Raw genomic sequence first — 18,938 nt, forward strand, 5'->3', positions numbered from 1 at the left:
GCAGCTTTTACATATAATACAGTAAAAAAAAACAACTCAGTTTTTCCTTAAAATAGTGCTCAGACTAAACAAACACACTCACATTGTGATATAACTGCATTCTCATCTGCTGTTAGGTGTCCTTATTTCCATAGTGGGATGCTAAGTCCCTATTTACAGTGCTCACTCTTCCACATCATGCTGATGCTGACAGGAATGCTGCTTTGCTGCCAGCATCATTCAGGGTGATCCTCAAAGTGTCAATGTAGTAAAGCCTCTACTGCTCAGTGTGTCCAAGGTGTTAATACACACTCTCCCTCCTCCCAACAGTGATCCTCTTGGCAACCAGCCCTGCATATTTCAGAGGTTTTACCCTCATTGCACTGAAGGAGGGCCGGGAGGGTACCACAGATGACGACTACACCGGCCAGTTCCAGGTAAGAGATAGGAAGAGAATCTCTGCAATTTGAATTTGAACTTTTGATTGGATGAACTTGCATGACTCTGGGAGTGTGCCTAAAATTTGCAATTTGCATGTAGGGAAGAAACTAAAATGTTATTGAGCATTTAGTGCAGCGCCACTCAGTGAGGCGTTCTTCTGGATGAATAAGAGATATTAGTTCTAGTGGAAGACGGAAGCGAAGGAGTGGGGGAAGTTGATAGAGAGGAGGTTATGTTGAACAAAACGATAAATAAAGGGAGATTCAGTGGGCAGAGGCGAGAGATGTGAGCTATTTTCCCAAGTAGCAACACAGCTCCCGCTGAAAGGTTGAGAGCCGCTGAGCAGAAAGACAGACTTCTTCAATTACCTCCCTTGTAGTGTAAACAAGAACACACATCTGTGGTTGTGTTTCCGCATGCTGGCCATAACAACACTCCAAACAAACTGGGCAAAGGGCTTCTTTTTTGGTGCCAGTAACTTGGAAACCAAAGCCTCCCTTCCCGGTTGTGCCTTCTGTCTTGTTTTGCACACTGTATGGCTCAAGTTGAATATGTAGTGGCTTTTGTTAATGCCTTCTATTTCTTCATTAAATTAAGCACCATCTACCAGACTTGATATTTGCAGACCAGTGCAAGTTTTGAGTCAATGGAGAATTACTTGATGGTTCTGTATTGACATTTGCGATGGGAGGAACCTTTAAATCTTGTCAATATTTTTTAATTCATTGTCATAAGAAAATTACAGATTTACAGAAGATGGATGAGATCACTGCTACAGGGTAAACATATTGGATAACTTGTTATTGACTGTTAAATGTATGATGCTTTATTACTAAAATTCCTTTGATTTGAAATGACTTGATGAAGAATATTTTTTTCCTAATCAATGCAGTTGTGGGCAATGTTGTCCTTAACAAGAAGGTACTGCAGTTTCAGTCACATAAGATGAAATCAAACTGCATTCTTTTTTTAAATTATTTGCATTTTAGGATCACCAAGTAGTCAGCCGAGCTGGATTCTAACTCCAAGTAGACTATAATGATCCGTTTTATTTAAGAGAAACAGATTATTGTTAGAAAACAAAATTGTGTTCAGAAAATTAACAGTTAGGGTATAAGTTAATGTAAGTTATTATTATTCATAGCCGTCTAGCCTCAAATTTTTATACACTTATGCTGAAACTCTGCAAGGACGATGTGATGACAAACTCATATATGATCAGAGGGTTATGTTAGCATATTTAGAAGCAGTCTGAGAGATTGTCGATGTTTTCGAACGTGGAAATGTACCAAAAGCAAGTACAGGTACAGGAACCCTGGCTAAATCATGTCGTGGATGACTACGTATAAGGCAGCAGAACTAAACCACTCTGTCACTCTACTGCCCACGCTCCAGTCCTTTTGAAACATTTCTAAACGCAAATATGTCAGGCCTTTTGTCTCCTTCTTACCACTGTCTGCGTGGATGTGCATAGCAAACACCTCAGTCTCGGGGGAGAACGAGAATAGATGAACCGTGGGATGAGCTTGAGCAAAATTAAAGTTGACATACTGGCTTTGTAATGTGCTGAATACATATTGGCGAGCCCATCAAGCATGTTCTATTGTGCAATTATAGTTTTGTCTGCATTTGAAACTGATTAAATATTTCCAGAAATAAGTGGTAGCCACATTGTTGTGCAATGTTTAAAGTAGAAGTCGCCAACCTGGTGTAGCCACCAAGTATCACATATTTTTTCTCGGCACAACATGTTATTGCTTAGGCAGATACGTAAATGCCGCACGTTTGGATTTGGGGAGACCTGATGTATTATCAAGCACAAATCATCAAGGCTCCTTGTTTAGGGGGGGATAAACAAATGTAATCATTATAAAGGTTTCAGATCAAGGCAATTACGTAAGCTAAATGGAACTTTGAGGTCTTTGAGGACTAGGCTGCGTTGGCTGTGTGCAGGCATGGAAAGATGTTGAGCTGATAAGAAAGATAATCACGCCCAAATGTGATCTGAAAGTAATTATTTTCTCACTAAGCACCCAAACAACAAGCACACAATAATGTTCCTAATTCTCAGTCATGCACCTCTCTTTATTTTTATATTGTCAAGATGGAGGATGGGATAATGCTTATTCATTACTTTCTAGTGAACAACCCTGTTGTTTTCACTGTACTGAATTTAACATGCATGGGTCAGATGCTTAGGGTTTACATAAATATTATAATGCTCTGCACCGATCTGAGTATTAAATATTTATTAGAGGACGATTGGTGTGAAGCTCATTTTTTCCATATTTGTTTGCCTGTTATCTTAGCATCAAGTTTACAGTACACAATGAATATAAAATATACTCACCCCTGTTCAAATGCCAGGTTTTTGCAATATTAAAAATTAAACTAAGATAAAACATTTCAATATATTTTGATGACCTACAGTCTGCATAATTTAAAAAGTAAAGTTTTTGGCTTAAACAACCAAGCTAATGAGGTGTTCTTCAGCTGAAACGGGCCTTAGTGAAAGCGGAAAGCATTCTGAATCTGAGCAACTCTCACTACAGAGCGAATACAAAACCTCCAGGCTTCTGCTATGAAAATATGTCCGGAAAAGCCTTGAAGAACATCTGAACTTTACTTGGGGTTAATCAGAGGCATTTTAAATGGTGGCAGGTGTGTGCTGCTGACTCACACTAAACAAAATGAACATGAAGATGCGAAGGAGGAGAGGGCTCCACAGAACAGTCTGTAAGGAGAGGAGGAGTTGGAGGACACAGGTTTAAGTCCCACTATGGACAAAACAATGTAAAAATGGCAAGTAGTTGTTGGAGAGATGCTTGTCTGCTTTTGGGCAACTGTCACAGTACCTCTGAGCAAGGCACCATCCCCACTACCCCAGCTCAAGTGGTGCAGCACTTTATACGCCTCTTTTAGATTCTTTGCATGCCTGCATGTGGGCGCCCTAACTGTTCCCCATGCAAGAGGAACTGGAAACTGCTGTGTATGTGTTAACATAAATTGAAGGAAACTTATAATAAACTAAATGCTTAACTATCAGGAAATGGCGTGGGACCTCAAAAAAAACATGAGTTATTATGACGTAGTTTTACAGCAGTTAAAGGAGCTCATTCACCTGTTTGATTTTCTGAACCTGGTTTTGCCACCTCTGCAATTCAGTCCAGTCCAGTCCAGTCCAGTTTTAGTCGGCAAAAACGAATTACATTTTAATCCAGTTTTACTAAAATTTGTTTATTTTTAAGTCTTTCGGTAATGCAATTCTATTTTAGCCACTTGGTACCTTGTGGTAAGCCCGGATTTCCTCATGGAATTTTGCACTAAACGCAGATCTTTGATTGATGGAAAGCTCAAGGCAAAATGCCAGTGCCCCGAGGTCTTCATCGAGACTTTGTTAGTTTTAAAAGTCAGCTCATCCTTAAGTGTGTCAGCGTGACATTTCAATCTGTACACATCTCTTCCTGTGCTCTTACCTTGGAAAGTTACCAATTCAATAATTGATTAGTTTCTTCCATGCATTCCATTTCAACCCTACATCACTGCTTTTCATTTAATTGTGAAGATGCATTGTGCTTACATCTTTAGTAACCACACAAGAAGACCCCTTGTGCACCCTATCATTCTTATCTGTTTTCTCCTGATATCTTGGGTGTGTGCTGGAATCTTGTTTTGCCTCCAGCTTTGCTTCTTTGTGTGTGACGGTGTGGATGTGTGCGTGCGAGTGTGTGTGCGTGCGCACGCGCATGTGTGTGTTTGTTTGCGCTTGTGTTTGAACAAGGTCTGAGTTTGCTTGTGCAGGCACTCTGAAGCCTCTGTGTTTACCGTCTCAACAGAGAGCGAGAGACTGAGAGAGATTGAGATAGACAAACCGTGGACACACACAGACATGCCAGGCTCTGCAGTGAAAACAAACGCTTCTTTGCCAGTCTCCCACACCTCCCCCATTTCTTTTTCAATCTGCATCTCCTTTTCTGTCTGAGCTTCAGTCTGTCACACTTATGCATCTGTCTGATGATGTGGAACACTTTGCCCAGCTTTATGCCCAATTTATTTACAAGTTGATTGCATATTCAAATTGAATTTCTGGTAAGTTTTGACAAACTAGACTGTTCTGTTCTGACAACTCCCTTGTAAGCTTTGGCAATATGCTTACTCAATATATTTTCCATATGCCGTATTTTCTGCACCATAAGGCATACTTTCACTCTACCATCATATAATAATGATGTAGGGGTGATACAATGGGGCACTGGTTAGCATGTCCGTGTGACAGATCGGACTGAGCAGCCAAGTCCAGAGTGATACAGACTTTATTGAGGATTAAGGAAGGGCAGTTGGAGGGCTGGAGCTATAGCTGGAACAAAGCGAGGACCGGCTCGAGGCTTGGGGGTCGACTGGAATCAGCAGCTTCGCGGCAGAACACTCTCCACGGTGCGCTGGGGTGCAGATGGGCAGAAGTCGATCTGGTAGAGAGAGCAGCAAAGCAAGCGCGTAGCAGGGTGTGGCGATTGCGGTGATCGTGGTTGAGGACAAGCGGAGAGTCAGGACAGGCGGCGATCAGAACAGGGTCATAAACGGGCAGGTGGTTAGGACGGGCGGTGAGCAAGGCGAGACGGGTCAGTGAACGGACAAGGTCGGCAACGGAAGTCAGAAGGACAGTGCACAGTGAGCTAGCGAGTGGCATCACGGGACAGACTGACAGGGAAGCGGGGTTTAAGTCAGTGGTTCTTAACCTGGGTTCGATCGAACCCTAGGGGTTTGGTGAGTCGGCTTCAGGGGTTCGGCCGAGGTGGTATGTCATTGCCCCTCCTTGATATTCATTTTTTGACTGCCACAACAAAATATGTTCATGACTGTGGGGGTCCACTTTTAACTTGACATTTTAATATGTTTTTCATTCATGTTCTAAGCTATTTTTTTCAGAAATCTATTTCTGTAGGAACCTTGGCTACATGCATCGAGCATATATTTTTGTTATGCTGCTTATCCTGCTGGGTGTTACAGAGGAAAATGGAGTTTGTCTCAGCAGAGGTAGAACACAAGTGGATTTCACCTGAGATTGAATGCTTGTAAATCACAACACAATTGTGAATTGGGCATTGACTGGGAATTGAACCCACGCTAACTATAGCAACCATCCTACTACCCACTGCATGGATTTAAATTTTCAAATCCTGGCTTGTGATTCGCTGAGTGCTCATTTCAGAAGATGTAAGCAAGCTGGCACACCCAAGGCTTAAATGAAGCAGCAATGACACAATCTGTGAGAGCAATATCATGTCATGCCTTTGGCTCTCTGGTGGTTCATATTGTATGAGTACTTCAATTGTTTGCTTTGACTTTTATGTGGCAGGCAATTGCCTCATACAGTGAGTAGAAGTGTGAAAACACCACTTTCAGTGTCTGCCCTGCATTATCGTGTTTTCAGACAACTCAGAACAGGTGTATCTTGAAAATGGCTAATCGTTACATAGAAAGAGGCAAACCTAGTACGATTACATCAACAAAAATGTTGTGCTTTCTTGCTTAGCCCATTTCAGCCCTCCACAAAGTCCTGTAGAAATACTGTAAAATAAGGAGTTAAGGTTATAGAGTTACACGGTTATAGTTATATTTAGCTCTGTCAGCTTTTCCATTAGGTCTGCTAATGCTGTGGAATTTGAAAAATTATATTTTTCCTCTGTTTGCCCTTGATGCTTATTTGATCTTCCGAAAGTAAGTAGTTTGCATGTGACAAAGTGCCACAACAGTACAGAATTAAATTCCCTATGAACAACACAACACCAAATCATTGTGTATCTTTGTCTTTCATTTCACTTTTTTTGTCAGAACGCTTGCTTTTGTTTTTCTTTATTTCTATTTTTTTGTCTCCTCGTGTTTTTCTCACTCCGATGCTGCCTGCAACTCTTCCTTGTCCGTCTTCACGCTCCTCAGCTTGCTTTGTCTCTCTCTTCGAATTGCCTTTTAGCCCCTTGTTTGTGCCTGCTTTTGACTGACACGGCTTCAGGCTTAGTGACACAAAGTAAAGCAAAGCATTGAATAGAGAGGCAGAGGGAGGTCAATACTGAAATCCAGGACCATGTTATATTTGCCTGAATGTGGGTTTTCAGACTGCACATTGTGAATTTGTATGTGCAGGTCTATTTGTGTGATACAGAGGAGGGCTGTTAGTTTTGGGTTGTGTTTGCTTGGAAAAAGAAAGAAGAGAAAGCTTACAGTGACTTTTGGTATCCTTTGTGGGCATTTGGTTGATGTGAGCAAATGGAGAATTGTGGCAACAAGGTCAGAGGGTAAATGCTTGTGTCAGTCTGTGTGTGTGTGCTTTGCCTCTTTGTGTGTGTGTTGGACTTGGAAACAAATCTCTTGAATACACAAGACCTCACATAGCAACTTAAAAATCTACACATGAATTTACTGTCACATTCCCTATTCAAGTGCCAGCTTCTCTCTGCCCTTACGGAATGGAAAAACAGCCAGGATACTTTAACTATCAAGATAATCCATAATAACGGATAAACAATCTCACACTCCATCCTGCCCTCACTCGTGAACAAGACCCCAAGATAATTAAACTCCTCCATTTGTGGCAGGATTCCGACTGAGGACGACGGTCTCAGATTTGGAGGTGCTGACTTCCATCTCGATCAATTCACACTCGGCTGCGAACCGCTCCAGCGAGAGCTGGAGCTCACGGCTTCAAGAAGCCAACAGCACCACATCGTCTGCAAAAAGCAGAGCTGCAATGCTGAGGTCACCAAACGGGCACCTTCAACGCCTCAGCTGCGCCTAGAAATTCTGCCCATAAAAGTTATGAACAGAATTGGTGACAGAGGGCAGCCTTGGCAGTGTCCAACCCTTACTGGGAATGAATCCGACTTACTGCCGGAAATGCGGTCCAAACCATTTCTATTCATCATCATAAGGGGTATGTGCCTCAACTTCTGTCGGAAAAACAGACAGGCGACCAAATGCGACACACTGTTTATTCGAGGAATGAGGGGATCGGGCATGGAGCTCAATGGGCAAGACGGACTCGTGGTCAATGATCGGGCTTTCTGTCAGGGCTGGGAGCGTTCGGGCTTGGTCGTTGGACGGGCCCTTGGTCAGGGTGGGCGGCGTTCAGGCTTGGTAGGTCAGATCACGGAAAGAAGTCGGCAACTGGGAGGCAACAAGAACATCAAGACACAGAGGAAGAGCACGGATGGATAGCATACTGGGACTAACTGACAGGGAAGTGATGGGTGTGTGGCTGATGAGCAGAGGCAGATGGAGGTGATTGACGTGATGAATGGGTGTGGTTGCGACTGACAGTGTGGTGGGAGGTTACCAGCAGAGTGACAGATGGCAAGGCGAGAAACAACTTCTAAATAATCAGATCACATAAAAATACTTTCGGGTGCATAGACAAAAACTCATTTGTTTTTCTTGTGTTTTTGTTTTTTTTAGATCATTGATGAAGAGGACACACAATTCATGACCAACTGTCCCCCTGCAGTGACGGAGAGCACACCTCGCAGACGCACCAGGATACAAGTTTTTTGGACGGCGCCACCTACCGGAACTGGTTGTGTCATACTCAAGTAGGTGTTTTCTTTTTTTTATTTATTCTCTTTGCGCTGAAACACTATCACAAACACCGGCAAGATGACATTTTCAATTTGACATTTTCATCATGATTTTTCCATATTCCTGATACATTTTGATGCTTTCATCACCCTATGTATAAAGATTTTTTCAAATGAAAAATATGTATGGCTTTGAGAGGGCGTCTTCACTGATGTACCAAGTTGACTTTGCCATCTCAGAGTCTGTCATTGCTCATTAATAAGAAGGGGAATTCAATTTTGAATTAATTAATGATGGATACTTTCATTACTCACTTGTGCTGCCATCCCACTAACTCATTCTAATATAGAGGCAGTAATTGAATCTGAAATTGGAATCATTTCAACTAAATTACGTCTTGTCATTGCACTTTCCCTTGATTACAGCATATTTTCCAGGGTATCCGCAGGGTTCTAAAAGCTATTAAAAGGTAGGAAATTAAATTAACAAAAAATAAGGCCATTAAAAAGTATTAAAAAGTAGCAAATGCCATCTGACAAGGTATTAAATTTTCTAACTGCTATCCACCTATAAGACATCTTCCCATTTGTATCAAGTGCAGGCCTATTCCCTGAAAATCACGTAATTACATTCACCATATAAATTATGTGTGCAAGTAGCACCCATGTCCCACAGTATATTGTAGTGTGCAGCGTTAATGTGGATGCCAACAACCGTTAAAAAAAACAGGTCCGTAACATCTATCAGTGTACGTTCGTGGTAAAAACGTCAACAAAATAATTTGCGCCTACGTAATATTCCCTGGTAATGGAGGCAAAACAAAGTCATGGGGAAGTGTTTTTTGCTATCTGGTTGTAGGACACTATATTCAAAGATTCACAACAACCAAACACCACTCACACACATCCAAATAGGAGAAAATACGTACAAGGGAGAAGAAATACAGTTCTGTTCATGGATAAACATTTATGACTAAAATTGTGGGCACACAAATATTTTGTTCTGAACTTAAATATGTTAAACTGCTCGACCACAACCTGTTGAAAGCTGCCTTTTCCTTTGTCTGGCTCTGTCTTCATTCACAACCCTACCTTTTTTGTCATCTGTGTGGTTTTCATCTCCTCACCTAAACTCCCCAGGGAAATACTTTCCATGACTCTCCCACAGCTGAGTGAGATGCACCAACATGCCTTTACCGTCCTTGTACCTTCCCAGATGTTAATTTTAAATTTATCTGCTGCTTTTTTTTTGACAGATGGCATACATCCATCTTAATGTTTGTTGGCCACTAAATTGTATTCTACAAAAGGCACATCTGCAATGCAAATTCCCCTCCAATTACTGTCATTGTCCCCCATTAACAGGAAGATAAAGATTCGGCAGAACACCATCCAACAAGCTCTGTCCCACTTCCTCTGAACTAACTTTTCAACTTGCATTTCACTTAAAGTTTTAAAAGTTTTTTTTTTTCCCCCATGCTAAGGTCTTCTAAATCCCATTAGTTCTAAACAGGAAGTATACTTTTTGTAGCACATCTGCGCTTCCATTTGATATGTGGAGCATTTGGTGAAGAAACACCAACAAGACACATCTTTACACAAAATTGTAGGAATAAAAAAAAAAAAAAAAAAAAAAATGAACTGCTCCCAGGGCACATTTATTTTACATGAATAGTTTGCTTTAACTTGTTTTGTGTGTTTTTCTCTGGACTGGTGAGACTGCCTGTCTCCAGTCCAAAAAAATTCTCAATTTATTTCCAGAGTATTTAAAAGCAAACTCTTCGATAATTTGAAGTAAAACCTTCTCTCACAAGCTGTATGATTGGTGAAATGGACTGCTAGTATTGTACTTTTCAGGACGCCGCCAACTCAAACACCTACGTTTCAAAATCAATGCAATTAAGATTACATTATCCATTAAAATGCCGTGCTAAGTAAATACAATGTTCTGTACAGACCATAAACTTCACATTTTGACCTGAAAAGTCCAAAAAATCAATTGCCCCATGCCCACTCAGAAAAAAGAGGAATTATTGTATGGGTTTTCTGCAACATAAAGAAGTTTTGAAAAACTTGAACTCACCTTTGCCTGGAAATGTAGCAACACAGATTTTGAAACGTGATCTTCATGACCTGCTGTCTGCTATTGTTTAGAAAGCACATGAGACTGAGGTCATTATGATTTGTGGTTGAGCCACCTAAAACGAGATGTTAAAATAATAAAGCTGTGCAAAGTACGTCAAGACATTAAGACAACAGGAACCAAAAGACATCAAGACAACAACACACGCACAATGACCCGAAGGGTCGTGAGGGGCTAGAAAGGACTTATATACACGACAGGTAACAAGAGGCAGGTGAGAATATTCACGCGTAATCATGGAGGGGAGGGGCGAGCACACAGACAGAAACCATGACAACAAACACATAGTGGAACGGCTGGGGATGAGACGTGACACATAATAGGCAGTTTTGGTTAAAAAAAATGATCAACAAAAAAAACCCACCATAATAGTTAGTTTTGATTTAAAAAAATGGACAACGGGAAAAAAAAAGTTATTATTGAACTGTAAAAATGCAATCTGTGTAGACAAGCTATTGCCTGATAATTTTGAGCACACTATACAAACCAATTGGATAATGGTATATAATCTAGTCATCTAATTCCAGGATTATGCATGTTGTCTTAATAAAAGGTAATATTCCAACTACATTTGCAAGTGTAGAAAGCTGACAAGAACCTTCAGGTGATATACAACTGTTGAGTTGAGCTGCAGGCCGCACCCCTCTGTGGCTGAACTGCCTCAGGTTTGGGTGTGTCTTCCTGCCTGGAGTCAGCTGATTAAGTGCATCAGGTGGAGATGTTGGAAAAATCTGTGTCGTTTGGAGGCACTCACACACAGGACATTGAGGAGCAAGCAGTGTGTGTGTAACAAAGGGAAAAGCTGGATGTGAGGAAAAGAGACTGCAGGACAAAGGCTTGTAAAGCCGGTGAGCTTTTGGACATTTGCATGTTTTGCAGAGAAATGGACTAATAATGTGATGAATAAGTTAAAATGTGTTTGTGATTCATCATGTGAAAACTTCAAGATAGATATTATATTTTTAATATTATTCGGCTGTACCTATTTCTGGTTGTTTAAAGGTTTTTCACCTGTGTGGATTGGACAACTTTGAAAAATAAAAGAAAGAAAGAAAGAAAGAAAACAAGTCCGAAACTTGTTCATTTGAGTGAATTCCATTCGAATCTTCGAAGCAAGCCACCTTATCAAGTGGGGGAGCTGCAGTTTAACCTCACAAGAGTGAGGTCTACTTGACAACAACATTGAATTTTACAAAAATAATGTGTAAACTTTTAAACATCCCTTGGTTCTATATGCTACTGCAAAATGTTGCAGTATACGCAGTAGCAGTCACACTTGTAAAATGTCAAAAAGTTGGATTATTACATATATGAAAACAGATTTGTTCCTGCAGCCATCATTCACATGAATCTGGTGTGACAGTGGAACTATTTTCTCATATTTTCTGATTATCACAGCCCTGAGCACTGCAGGGGTAACTTGACATGCCAGATGGATTGCTGTACAAATCCATCTGGGAAGGAGAAAGTGTTTCAAGCAGGCAATGAAAAAGGTGAAATTCTGTTTTTCAAATCCATTACGGGTCAATTAGATAAAAAAAAAATAGGTGTGCACTAACAATGGACAGTAATATCATCATTTATGTTCGTTCCACCAGGATGCAGAAGTAATTTTAGCAGCTATAATTTGTTGAGTCTCAAGAACAGTCAGTGAACTCTTGCAGGCAATTGGCCGTGCAAGGTGACTCCTGCAGTATTTATTTATTTGTATTTCTTGAAGTAGGATTTTATAATGTGGCGATTCACTTCTTTTCTTTATTACAAACCACACTTACAGATTAACTTGGCCATGAACCTTTTGGATAAAATGGGGGGGTGAGAATGTGTGGACTTCTACCAAAGTTGAAAGATGTATGTTTTTTTTCCCTGGATCACAGAAACAACTACTTTTTTTTTTTTTAAACTTCAGGAAGTCTCAAATATTCTTAAAAGATTATTTGTCTACATTGCTTCCATGCTTGTTAGGACCGCAGGTGATCTACAGCAAATTCCGGCAGACTTGAAGCTACAATTGTCGTCAGCCAATTGTCAAAAATAAGCCTACGATGATTAAAACGTCTGGGCTGACGTTGCTAGTCATACCAGCAGAATTGTATTTCGAGTCATTTTATTTGAATCAGGACGTTTTTGTGGAACCATTTTGGAAAATGTCTGATCGAATACTTGCAATGCAAATGATAGTCAACTGTGAATCATTTCCCTCAGTTTCTTGGCAATTAAAAGATGTCTGAACTTTTAAATAGTTCTAATTATTGCTAATATCTTATTGAATCTAGATCAGATTATTGCTAATCATACCAGCAGGATTGTATTTTAAGACATTTTAGTTGAATCAGGACTTTTTGTGGAACATTTTTGGAAAAAAAAACTCTTGAAAATGTCTTGTAGGATACTTGCAATGCAAAAGCTGTACACTTGTAGTCAACTGTGAAACATTCCCTTCAGTTTCTTGGCAAGTAAAAGATGTCAGCAACTTTTAAATCGGTCCCTCTATCAGTTGTTGTCTCTGCTCAGCTCAACCGCTGCCACTGGCAATGGAACTCACTGAGTGCTCCTCTTTTTTGCACCTTGAGGGAGGAAGTCAAGTGTCAGACCTTCCTCAGCTGGCTGTTGCCTTAACTCTTTTCAATCATTCTGCAGAACTGTCTATCTCGAAAGAAACAGCAAGTGCTGACTCCACCCAAGGGAATGATGAACTTGGTGCTTGGTTTCACCAATGTTGAAAACTTTCTTTACTACATTCTCAGTTTTTTGTCTTTGTTTCGTTCTTTCCTTCTTCAAACATAGTCACTACTAACTTTAAGATTAAAAAAAAAATCAATCATTGCAAAATAAGAGTTGGTCACAGTTTTTCTGGCTTCATGCAGTGTACAGAATGTAAGGAGGGTCAACTGACTGCTCTCGACTGGTTTTAGGACAAACTACATGAAAGCCAGCTAAAATCCTCTTACAAAGCGATTTGCAGGTATCAGAGGTTATGGTTGGCCTTTTCAGTGTGCCCCACACGTTTGTGATCTTAAGGTCAAATGTGGTGTCCAAGTAATAAAAACAAGTTGCTGCTCTTAACACATGTTTTGGTCACGTAAAGAAACTTTGTTGTTGTTGAAATATATAGCAGCAGAGGACCCGACTTCAACAGAGCTCTGTCCTTGAACAACAGCAACAAAAAAGCCTCCCATCCCTTTAAAATAAAAACAAAACTCCCCAAACCCTTCTTTCACAAATTCAAATAGCCTTAAGTGTAAAATAAGCCTAAAAAGCAAAAAGGGGGGTTCTTCGTCACACACTACTCTGCACTGAAAATGTTTGCCTTTAGGAGTGGGATTAACTTTGAAAACTTGTTCTCTTTTTCAAATGAGATAGCGGACCAAGAAAACTTTTCATGACAACACACTTGGTGAAATGATGAATTTGTGAATTACCATGCAAATAACAGAAAATTTGAATTGCAAGCAGCATGCGTGACACACGCACGCACGCACACAGACAGAGGAAAGTTTTATATCTTAAAAGAGAAGGTTTTGTTATTGGTACTGTGACAGCAAAAAGAAATGTGTGCAACAAGAAATCTAACAGGAATGTGGTGGCAATCCATTATAAAATAAATATTTGAAAACAAACTCCAGCTGTTTAATATTCTTTCACCTTCTGAGTTGACACGTTGAATGCATGTTCAGTGTCTCTATTAACAGCTTCAACCCTGCTGTTTGGAAACCTCACAGGCACACATGGTTATTAGCACAACCATTAAATGTTACAAGAAAAACAATTCACAGTTGAATAAATAAAAAGACTGGGTTAACTCACTGATAGCTTGCATTCAAGTTCGCGGATTTTTTTTTTTTCTTCTTCCTCTTATCGGGTGAGTTAGTCGATTCCAGCCAATTGTGGGCATGGGTACGTAGTATGCATAGCCTACCTAACAAACAGCTACTCATAATTTGAGTCTTTGAACATGCATGTATTTGAAGCAGATAAAATCCTTGCAAGCACCTCAAGGTCACTGTGCTGCCAGCCGGTTAACCATTCTTTTTCTTTTTTGCAAATGTGGCCAAGGTTGGTGTTGTTGTAACATAAAAAAAAAATAGTGACCTTTACACTTTAATCATCCATCTACATTCCTACCCTCATGAGCTGTGGTTCATACTCAAAAGAACGAGATCCCATATCCATCCATCCATCCATCCATCCATCCATCCATCCATCCATCCATCCATCCATCCATCCATCCATCCATCCATCCATCCATCCATCCATCCATCCATCCATCCATCCATCCATCCATCCATCCATCCATCCATCCATCCATCCATCCCAAATTTTCCTTTGCAACTGCACACATCTGTGAAAAAATCCAACGTAAGAAAACTCCACTTATGCGCAAAATGGGTTTCAAATTTCAAAATGAATAGGAAAAGATGATTTGAGCTGCACAAGTCTCTTCCGTATTTCATATTTTTTGTATTATTTGACACAGAAATATATATACAGGTCATTACAAATCATTCTGAAAGTATCTAGCCAATAGATAAATAATTCAGTTCGCAGGTGTTTTGAAACCACCAAGACTTCCAACTCTGTTTGTTCGACAATCAATACTGTATTTGGCTGCATTTAGACTGAAGAGTTTCGAGCACTTTGCCAAACAGCAGCTCACAGTGTGATGTGCTGCCACGGGGCAAGCTGAAGGTTTGTTGACCCTTCCTGTAGTTCTTGAGGTAGCAGCATGAGAATACTGATGGAGAGACTGAGCTCAAGTTGACATGAGGCGAACACGTTGACGACAGAGAAGTGTAGTGAACTTGTTTGCAGTGCTTATGCAAAGGTTAGGATTTACGTGAAACTCCGACTGGAAAACCTGTTCTTTAAAGTTCTCTCAATGTCCTTTGGATCTTTTTGCCAAGACTTTTCTTTAAGAGCGTATTTGGTTGAACTCAATCTCAACTACCAGAAGAGCACTCTGACCTCACAAACATACTCTAAGGACTGTGAGGAATTTGCTTTTGGAAGAACAAAGTACTGTACACAAGTTTGAGGCCAAGGCACAACTATGAAAACTGTTTCAGTGCCAAATGTCAGTGGAAAAAAGTTTCTTCCTTTTCTTTCCTTCCGGCAACTTTAAGGCTCATTTTTATTCAGGATGTCTGAGGACTTTTTACAGTTTTCCTCATGATGAGATTGCATAATTTAGTGGTCATTATTCTCTCGTATTGTGATGAAAAGACTTGATCGTGAATTGATTATGCAAATATTTTTACATATACAGGAAACCAAAGATTATACTAATGTAATGCAACATTGTTTTGAACTTAAATAATTTGTAATGTAATTATTTTGTCTATTCATCTAGACCACCTGTCTTAAATGCATTTTTCGTTTCTTGGAAGTAGTAGGCTCTTTTATCTCAGAATAAGATCGTCTCACCTTTCCAAGGAAGCTGACAAGTGTTAAATTAATAATACTAAAACATCCACTGTATTTTTTTTTTAACCTACTTACGAAAGGAAGTTTAAAGAGAGAATTGTCCATTGGACTTCCCTGTCTGATCAGGATTGCGCACACATTTTCTCATCTTCTGAATTATTTATTTTGTTTTCTTAAAGTATTTCCTCTGTTGGCTAATTTCTAGTATCACAGTAAAACAAACAACATATAAAAGGGTAACTTGATTTGTTCTTCATGCTAATTTCAAGATTGTCTTATGTGGCTAGTGGTGGCGGGCGGTGCGTTTCACACTTAGTCCTTCAGTGATGTCCAATATAGGCAATAAATATCTTTCATTATGCCAGCATTTACAACACCAGGACTGGAGAGCAGTTAGAAACACACATAAGCACACTAAGCATTGCATCACCTCAGTTGTGTACAAAATGGGCTATTAGCTATTTGTTGAGCTAAGAGTCCCCTCTGATGTCCCCAAAAGTCTTTAAAAGCACCGTAGCTTGCAAGTGTCCACGTGGTGTCTCTTTGCTGTCTTAGTTAAACAATTCAAGTTTGCAAATCCAGTGTATCTCCACGCACCAAATCGTTTCTGGTTTTGTTAGGCTAGCAGAGAAGGCCTTGCTGGCCCTGACAGGTTTTGTTACTGCATTACATTGGGGGCATCGTGAATATGCTTTACAGTACAGTATGTGACGACATACTTCTGAAATACTGTATGATCAACATACTGCGAGTCAGTACGAAATGAAGCAGTCGAATGGCTGGGCAAAACAGAAAAATTAGAAGCAGCTCAAAATATCTTGGATTTATAAATACGGTCTGTTCAGATTCTATTGTTTTGTCATTGTTTTTGAAAGTCAGACGTCATTTCTTAAAACTTCAGCACTGACTTGGCCGGCCTGAAATACTGACAGCAGTGGACTGATAATGAAAATATCACAGCATTATTTTCAACAACAGGAGCAATGGATTACTGTTTGAAAAGTGTACTCACTATTTTCCACGATAGTTTCCAATTTTCAATATTTAATGTGTCAAAGGAATAAGCTCGAGCTCCTTCAGCCCCGATGAGATATTGACGGACAGCTGTCAATTGCAATATTTGCATGGTCAGTGATTCATCCTGCTCCTGAAGGGACGTGGTTATCATCTGCAATCTGCTGTCAGGAATTGTAAGGGAATATCACTTTACTTATTTATCCAAGTAAAAAAGGAAACACACTTGCATGTCACCCAAGCTGACACCATGACCACCTCCATTTTTTAGGTTGCTTCATTAAATGATTAAATGACGATACACATATATTGACCATTAGCAATACTGAATAATATGTTATGGAGTCATCAACTGAAGCATGGTGATGTTCTGTATATTTCATTTTTTTCAATTTCATGCCTTAGCAGTCAACCCTATTGCACCATTTGCTCTGTTAGATTTATAGAAGCAATATAACTAATAACTTCCATATAATGTCTCCAGTACCTCCCTTGTGTCCAGTCAATGTGTTTTGGCTCACTTTAATAACACAATTTTATGTGGCTCTGCTTGATGAAGTACAGGCACCCAAGACCTTGTTGCCACCGTACAAACATAATGGATTTTTATGGCAAACATTTTAAGAACTCTATAAATGCAAACTAACGGTCCCAGCTTTTGTGTAACACTTACGAAATTAACACTTTGTTAAAATATTCAGTTCTCTGGCCCAGTTTGATATCTAGCACAGTATATCTTGAGACAGGGGAGGTTGTAGTCATGACCAAAAGAAAAACTAAGAAGTATAATTCAAGACCAAAATTGAAGGAAAACTATTCGATAGCAGCATTGAGGCAGGTTCAGATTAAGAACAAGTGAAGGTGAGTATAATTGTGACAAAAAGGTTATGAAAACAATAAGTGGAAATTTTCAAGAGCTGACAATCAACTGGCGGCCCGTGGCGAATACACTCTTACTTTATATGCAACTGTTTTGTCTCTGTAGTTGACAGCGGAATAAAGTAAATTAAGAATCTCAGACAAGTGGTCTTGCAGATATTCTGTGGTTCATGTATTGCTTTTAAATGTTAACAGTTAAATAATATAAAGTATGTTCACAGTAATTGTAGCAAATTAAATAATTGCTCACAACCTGAGACAGATGATCTGAAGAACTCACATGATTTCAAATATTATATAAAGTAAACTTAGAATCTCAGACAAGTGGTCTTGCAGACATTCTGTGGTTCATGTATTGCTTTAAAACTTTAACAGTTCAATAATATAAAATACATTCACAGTAATTGTAGCAATTAAATAAATGCTCATAACTTGAGACAGATAATCTGTAGAATTCACATGATTTCAAACATTTTTTCAAATATTATAGGCTACCCATTTTACCCTTCAATTCTTGTGCCTCAGAAGCAGCAGCATTTCAAAGCGCTTATCAGACATCCTGTTTCTCTTTGGCGTAAGCACTAGTTTCCTCAGGCTAAACAGTCCCTCAACGGATGTCAACAAAGTCTTTGGTCGGGGGCACGATGTACATTTCACATGGATGTTGATTTGACCTCAAAGAATTTGAAATAGTGCTGAATTCATGATCTTTTATCTTTTTAAGGAGCTCTACCCAACGAGCAGCCTATTTGTGGTGCCAGAATGTATTTGGATTATGCAGTAGTCATAAAACGATCAATTATAATCATACCACCACATTTAATATACAATAATGACATTCCAACTTTGGTACCCGAATATGAGATGTGCCAGCTAAAATTAGTGGAAACGCTGTTTTGTTAATTTATAAAACGCACTGGACTATAAGCTGCAGGTGTGTTCATTTCCATATATAAGATAACATGCACAAATCAGTATAATATACTCAGAGTATCAACAAATAAAAGTCCCAGCAAATCTAGACAAAAACAATGCAAGAAAAATATCAACTCAGAAAACTAGCAAAGGCAGGTGCAAATTAGTAACAAAAAAAAACACACCACCAACTCTTTGCCCTCAACTCTGACAAGGTCTTTCTCAGGACGTGGCAGGAAACAAGACGATTTGATGATAGACAGGGGTAGGCGCAGACTATTTATACACAGGTAATGGGCCACAGGTGGACAGAATCATTATACAGTCGAGATAAAGCGCTATACGAAAGGGGTCCATTTACCGTGATGAGGGAACACAAGTGCAGAAAGTAAAGCTTCTAAAACAAGATAATATGACAACATGAAGGAGAGGACTAAAAACTGACAATTTAAAATAAATGATGAGACATGAAATATTGTCGCCCGCACATATGTTTGAATATAAAGAGGCCTTAATTAATTATAAGACAAAACTGAGACTCTGAAAAATGGGGAAATCGAGAACAATTTAGAGCA

General features: G+C 39.6%; 1 protein-coding gene and 1 long non-coding RNA gene across 2 annotated transcripts in view; one reads left to right on the forward strand and one right to left on the reverse strand.

Annotated features, from left to right (window-relative positions):
- The window catches only part of spon1b (spondin 1b), a 42,685-nt gene that overhangs the window by 3,333 nt on the left and 20,414 nt on the right, over positions 1-18,938 (forward strand). Inside the window, exons 2-3 of the mRNA XM_049724362.2 lie at positions 310-416; positions 7,870-8,003. Of these exons, the coding sequence (XP_049580319.1) occupies positions 310-416; positions 7,870-8,003 (241 nt within the window). The remainder of the gene's footprint in view (positions 1-309; positions 417-7,869; positions 8,004-18,938) is intronic.
- LOC125971279 (uncharacterized) lies at positions 7,389-10,299 on the reverse strand. Its single transcript, XR_007482381.2, has 2 exons — positions 10,072-10,299; positions 7,389-7,581 (listed from the first exon to the last, which is right to left on the reverse strand). It is a non-coding gene; the product is annotated as an uncharacterized lncRNA (long non-coding RNA).

This window comes from Syngnathus scovelli, chromosome 6, assembly GCF_024217435.2.
Source record: "Syngnathus scovelli strain Florida chromosome 6, RoL_Ssco_1.2, whole genome shotgun sequence".
Classification (NCBI taxonomy): Eukaryota; Metazoa; Chordata; class Actinopteri; order Syngnathiformes; family Syngnathidae; genus Syngnathus; species Syngnathus scovelli.